The sequence below is a fragment of the Malus sylvestris genome, chromosome 2, assembly GCF_916048215.2.
Source record: "Malus sylvestris chromosome 2, drMalSylv7.2, whole genome shotgun sequence".
Lineage (NCBI taxonomy): Eukaryota > Viridiplantae > Streptophyta > Magnoliopsida > Rosales > Rosaceae > Malus > Malus sylvestris.
Genome location: NC_062261.1, coordinates 35,405,071 through 35,411,586, shown reverse-complemented (window position 1 = coordinate 35,411,586; position 6,516 = coordinate 35,405,071). Strand labels below are relative to the sequence as shown.

At 41.0% G+C, this 6,516-nt stretch overlaps 1 protein-coding gene across 2 annotated transcripts; it reads left to right on the top strand.

Moving 5' to 3' along the window:
- Nucleotides 1–333: 333 nt before the first annotated feature.
- Nucleotides 334–5,256, top strand: LOC126599734 (zinc finger CCCH domain-containing protein 53-like). Of its 2 annotated transcripts, none has more exons than XM_050266150.1 (10): nt 334–791; nt 1,230–2,415; nt 2,530–2,712; nt 2,829–3,062; nt 3,145–3,236; nt 3,356–3,601; nt 3,688–3,877; nt 3,987–4,199; nt 4,292–4,385; nt 4,489–5,256. In XM_050266150.1, the coding sequence occupies exons 2-9, from the start codon at nt 1,433–1,435 to the stop codon at nt 4,368–4,370; spliced, it is 2,220 nt and encodes a 739-aa protein (XP_050122107.1). In that variant the 5' UTR covers nt 334–791; nt 1,230–1,432; the 3' UTR covers nt 4,371–4,385; nt 4,489–5,256. The 2 variants fall into 2 exon arrangements, with proteins under 2 accessions (XP_050122107.1, XP_050122116.1); XM_050266159.1 differs by having other exon boundaries at nt 338–791; nt 2,829–3,008.
- The last annotated feature ends 1,260 nt before the right edge of the window (nt 5,257–6,516 follow it).

The window sequence follows — 6,516 nt, the reverse complement described above, 5'->3', positions numbered from 1 at the left end:
AAGGTAAGAAGTTATAATTTTGTATTCCACGGATGTAGAACAAGTCGTTCCAGGAGGTGAGGCGGAACGAAAATTCACCTAAATTTTGTCCCTTGGAACAGCGCGTTCCACCCTGGTTCCACTCCGTTTTGTCTAGTCCCACGTACAAAACAGTGCCTCAGATCACCATTGGCGCGTGTCTTGACCTCCCCACACGATCGCGTGGAGTCAAACCAGGGTGTTTCTGGGGTTGGGAAATAAAAATAAAATTAGAATGAGAAATTAGAGAGAGAAACTAGAGAGAGAGAGAGATTTAGAGTGTCAGAGGTTAGGGGCAAGAGAACGTGCAGTATTTGAAGCAAACAGACAGATCTGGATCCCACTCAATACACCCGACTCGGACACCCCCAATACACTCTCTCTCTCTCTCATCACTCGGGTTTCAAGGGCCAGAGAAAACCCAACTGAGAAATAAGGAGATACAAGGAGGAGGAGGGAGAAGAAAATCCAAGCCGAACCAAAGCTAGAGAGAGAAAGTAAGCTCAGAACCCAAAAACTCAGTAGTGCACCAGCAGCAGAAACAGTGGCAGCAGCGAAGCGATTGATGGTTCTTCTGCTGCAGCAAAAGAGGGGCTAGAAACTAGCAAGAAAAGGCGGTGGTTTGGCTTTTGTAGTAAAAGTTTGACTGGGATTTCCATAGCTATGAGCTTTGGGATTTTATACAACTGATAGCAAATAATATGTTTCAAGTAGTTGAGCTGCAGGAAGACGCAGAGAAACCAGAACACACTTACTCCTTTCGTACTTAGTGGGTAAGCGTTACTTCTAGTCACAGATTTTGGTTTCAGCTTCAAATTATTTTTAGTGACTGATTATTTGTTGGGGATTTTCATTTCAGTTGGGTTCAGACTTTCAGTTTTATTGCTATTTCTTTATGCTTACCGAGTCCTCCCAACTTTCCTCCACTTTAATTGCTTTTTGGAGAAAATTTCACCCCCCAAAGCTTGCTTCTTTTTTCTGTTTTCCGTTTTCCTTTCATTTCCTTTCAACAATTAAAGGATGACTCTCTCTCTCTCTTCTCTCTCCAGCTTCAGCTAGGTTGCTTGTTCCTTCCCTTTAATCAATCAAACCACACGAGAATACTACTTTTCACACTCAACTTTTCTTTATATATATATTTCTTTTCTTTTTCTTCTCTCTCTCTCTCTGTACCTTTGGTTAATTAATTCTTTTTTTCTTGGGTTTTGCAGGAATATTAAGATAGAAAGAAAGACTCTCTCTGTTGTGCTCTCCCTCCCACTCATCACAAAAACAATTTAGTGGGTGAAAGGGTTGGGAAAAAGAAACTTTCACTTGTTCCTCTCAAGAAAAACAAATTTTTTAGGGTTGGTGGTGGAAGTGAAGTTCCAGTTCCAACACACACACACACACCAACCCAACTTATCCATCCGCCATGGACTCCTATGAAGCTACAAGAATTGTGTTCTCGAGGATCCAAAATTTGGACCCAGAAAATGCTTCAAAAATCATGGGTCTGCTTCTGATACAAGACCATGGCGAGAAGGAAATGATAAGGCTAGCTTTTGGACCTGAAGCTTTTCTCCACTCGGTCATTCTCAAGTCAAGGAAGGAGCTGGGAGTGTCCCTATCATCAAACTCTCCTTCCACTCCTTCCACTCCTTCTTCTCCATCCCCCTTCACAAACCCCATCGCTATCTCCAGGCAGAACTCTTGCTCTTCCTCCTCGAGGCTCTCTCTCACTATCCCCAACCTTTCTTCTTCCTCCGCTTCCTGGGCTGCTATCTCCGAGCTCAGAACCCAAGAAGAAATCAACAGCTTCTATGGAGGTAGTAATGGAGGAGTTCCAGCTGATGTGATGGATGAGTTTCAGCTCCAAGAGCAGCTCTCCTTCCTCAACGATGGCTGTCCACCACCAATGGTGGGACCCAAGTCGCCTGATTTTTTCTACCCACAGTCCAACTTGTCTTCCAGTCCTACCACCGCTTCTGATCCGAACCTTTTCCCCTCCTTGCACGGCTCTGCTAATTGGGGTGGTGGAGGCGGTGGCGGTGGTGGGCCGCTCCATCGACGAAGTTGCTCAGTCAGTGACGTGTGCATGGAGGACCCCAACTCAGGGTTTGGGTGGAAACCCTGCCTGTATTTCGCCAGAGGCTACTGCAAGAACGGAGCCAGCTGCAGGTTCTTGCACAGCGGCGGGCTAGGAGACGCCGTCGTCGACGGCGGTGGACAGGTGGTTGTTGGGTCGCCGAGCAAGCTGGAGATGATGGACCATGAAACGCTTCTCAGATCTAAAACCGCTCAGCAGCAGAGGCTTGCTGCTGCTTCTCAGCTTATGGCAGCGTCAGCCAATTCCTTTCCTTACTCCTCGAAGTGCATGAACTTCCTACTTCAGCAGCAACAAACTGATTCCCAAAGGTACATGATTTACTGAAGTTCTTATCTTTTTGGGAAATTAATTAAAGCTCTCATCTTTAATCATTTGTGTTGAATAATTATTAAGTTGATCTTTTTTGTTCTTTGTATTTGTAGGGCTGCGGCAGCTTCCTTGATGATGGGTGATGATATGCACAAGTTCAGCCGATCCCGCCTCGAAAGATCCGATTTTTCGATGAATGGCGGGGCGGGGATTGTGAACCCGGCTTCAAGGCAGATATATTTGACTTTCCCGGCAAATAGCACTTTCAGAGAGGAAGATGTCTCAAACTATTTCAGGTTATTTTTTTACCTGATTTTGTGTACCTGTATTAGTGTCATTTTGAAGGTCATGGTGAAACAGGTTTTCGTATTGCTGACTTAGTTTGCTTTTGTTGATTGCCAAAAAATTGAAGCATGTACGGGCCGGTCCAAGACGTGAGAATCCCATACCAGCAGAAGAGGATGTTTGGATTCGTTACATTCTTGTACCCGGAGACGGTGAAGCTGATTTTGGCCAAAGGGAACCCTCATTTTGTTTGTGATGCTAGAGTGCTTGTCAAGCCTTACAAGGAGAAGGGCAAAGCTCATGAAAAGTACAAGAACTCTCTCACATTCTCATTTGATCTTTGTTTTAATTATTCCACTAGGTATTTTATCATTACCTAAAATTAATTGTAATTTAGTGGATAATAAGCTAATAATGGTGTCTGCGTGTTATTAATTTTCCAGGAAACAACAGCAACAAGTGGAAAGAGGAGATTTGTCTCCCTGTGGTACACCTACTGGGCTGGATGGTAGAGACCCTTACGATCTCCAGCTAGGTTAGCTAATTAAACAAAATTATTTACATTCTGGCATTTATTAATTTCCAGACGCATGGAAGATATGAATTCATTCAGTCACATGTTAAATTAGTTAAATTATTTATTTTGAATTATAGGAGCAAAGATGTTTTACAATTCTCAAGACATGCTGTGGAGGAGGAAGCTGGAGGAGCAAGCTGACTTGCAAGCACTTGAAATTCAAAGTCGAAGACTGATGGGCCTGCAGCTACATGATGTCAAGAAGCATCACCACCACGCTCTTTCTGCCAGCAGTCCGATTCACTCCCCTACCCAGTCTCCCAACATGTTCAGTCGAAACCTAGTGCTTCCTTCGGTTCACAACGGCCAAGAAGTTCTCCACGGTACTCGTGTTGTCACTCATACAGTGATCACAAAACGATTTCATGGTTCAATGCAGTTGCTAATGTTTATATGTTCTTTATTGCAGATAACTGTTCTTCTCCGATGCCACACATGACTCCAGCAGTGGATGCTGATCAGCTGCTCAAGGAAGCAGCTGCTGCTGTTCTAGGTAAAGATATGATGGCCAACAACGACGAAAGTGGTAGTGGTAGCCGAAGTAGCAATGGTAGTGGTAAGGAGAGCCCCCATGACGATATCGGTGATTTGCTGGAAGGGTAAGCCTTGTTTTGCATGTTCTTTGTTGATATATGCCCATACTGAAAGATTTTATGGACATTGTACAATGTGTTGAAGCTAATGGATCTTATAATTGAGTCCATGCAGTTTGGAGCACAATCTTCCTGATAGTCCTTTTGCGTCTCCAACAAAGGCTGCCGGAGAGTACACATCCTCCGCCTTCCCCAACGTGACTAGCGAGGCCAATGGCTCAGATGCCTCGTTTGCAGCTGCTAACATAAACTTGGCGACTTCCCTACTTCCAGCATCTTCATCCCTGGACATGGCATCCTTCAAGTCTTTCAACTGCCAAATTCCAAGGTAACCCTAATTCCCTACTGTAAAGTTGTTCATTTGATCACCGTGTAAAGTGAAATATATTTAAACTTGGAAGGTTTTTTATTGAGTTTCAGGTTGAACTCCGGTCACGGAGCCATAGGGATGTACGCTGGCACAGGAGCTGGGCCAAAATGCCCGGTTGGAACTTCCTAATCAAAGCTTAATTAGGTAAAAGTTACTTCCAAATCTAAAATTTGTTTATGTTTTATTTTGTTTTGTTTAAACATATAGATAACGTAATCTATATGATAATTTGTCTTTTTTTTGGCAGGAGGATCAACATGTTTAAGTTTAAGTATAACAAAACAAAAACCACCATAAAAAATCTGTAGAGAATCAAAAGAAATCAAAACCTTCCCCCACCACCATCACCGGCACCAGCAGCAGCACCGTCATATCATCATCTCCAAATACCCAACAATACTACTTACTACCATACAAAATGCATACGTAAAAAGGCAGTGAAAGGAAAGAATTGGGTCCCCATCCCATTACATTTTCTTTCTTTGTTTGTTTGTTTGTACTATTTTGATCAGTCACATATCTACTCCCCCCATTTTATGTAGTAGCTTCATCAAGTTGGAAGAAATCAAAGTACCACAGGTTAAAACAAAAGGAGAGACACATGGTCGAAAAATATGTTTGTTGCAACTTTTGGCACTGTAATTTTAATTTTCACCCATCCAAGCGAAAACAATTGCCCGAAAATCTGTAGTATTGACGAGTGTTGCTATTAGTTTTGTGTATTTTCTAGTGTAATCAAAGTCTTTGTACAGCAGAAGCAGCGGAACCTAGAAGAAGCTAGCTGAGGAAAGTGATAAAAAAAGTAAATTTGTAACTACATGGCTGATTCACTGATTGAAGGGAAAAGCTTGGGAAGGAGAAATTAGTCAGCCGAGCTCCAGTTAGATATTGGGAAGCTTTTTTGTTTTACCATTATCGATCATGTGTTCCTGCTACTTGTAGTTGTTATCAAACAGCAAGAAAAGTTTAATTAGGAACAAAATCAGAAAGGAAACAATCTAGATTTTACTTCTTACTCTCTTTTAGTCTCATTGCTTCTTTCTGATAACGACTTATATGAAACATGTTTATCTTTGGGAGTTTGATATTCCGGTTAAATATTCTCATGAGTTCTACTTCACATAACATAAGATAATTAGATCGGTACGTTACGTAAGTTGCTCTTCTCCGTTGCATGTAAGTTTATTCTGTATTTTTTTTTCATTTTTTTTTCTTCGTTTTTGCAAGTGGTTGGGTTTTCATTGTTTTTTCTTCGTTTTTGCAAGTGGTTGGGTTTTTGTAAGTATTTTTTCTTTGTTTTTGTAAAGCGGTGGGGAGGGGGGGGGGGGGAGGGGTGGGGTTCCAAAGGCTAAAGCTGAGTGGGGACCGCAATCGGGTCCTACTCATTTATCTATTGCCAGATTGGGGATGGGTCCCTACACAACGAAAAACCCCACCCATGTGAGTGATCTATGCCATGCGACTCTCTCTCTACTTTCTTTCTCTTCGTGTTGACAGGAGAAAGAGAGAGGACATGCACAAATGTAAAAGCAGATGTAATGCCCACACGTATGACAAAAGTGCACGGATACTCGAATCTTTTGGGCTCCGTGGCCTTTCCTGTGAATGCGCGACTAAATTGGCAGTAACTGTAAGAGATAATATTTACTGCCTCCCTCGGAGTTTGTAGCAAACGTACTTGACCAGTGAAAAAAAATTAAGTTAGATGGATAGTTAATGTTAGAGACGTCAAAATTTTTAAAATAAATTTATAGATTAAATGACGTACTTGACCAGTGAAAAAAATTTAAGTTAGATGAATAGTTAATGTTAGAGACGTCCAAATATTTAAAATAAATTTATAGATTAAATGACGTGGTGATAGATATTAAATTATTATTACGTGATTAATGTATTTATTTTTTGTTGATGATATATTATCTAGTTTAAAATTTTGGTTTCACTAACATTACTTATGATGGATATAATGAGAAGAGATATGCTAACGAGATTCTTTTAAAAGTGAAAATTTTATTGGATTTTTTACCATTTTATAGTTTTTTTATAGTATTTTATGATGTTAATATGAAAATTAATATTAAACTGTGAAGTCACAGACAATTCACGAAATTTTTTTGAAACAGTATCCTTAGCGTTTCTCAGGTGAGAAACAGCTGGGCAAAATGTTTCGGTAACTGCAAAGTTACTATTTTACCATATCCTTACGCTTTTTCCCAATTGGTTTCTTGGGAATTTATGATTAGGGTTTTTGGAATGAAGGGATGAGTAATTAATG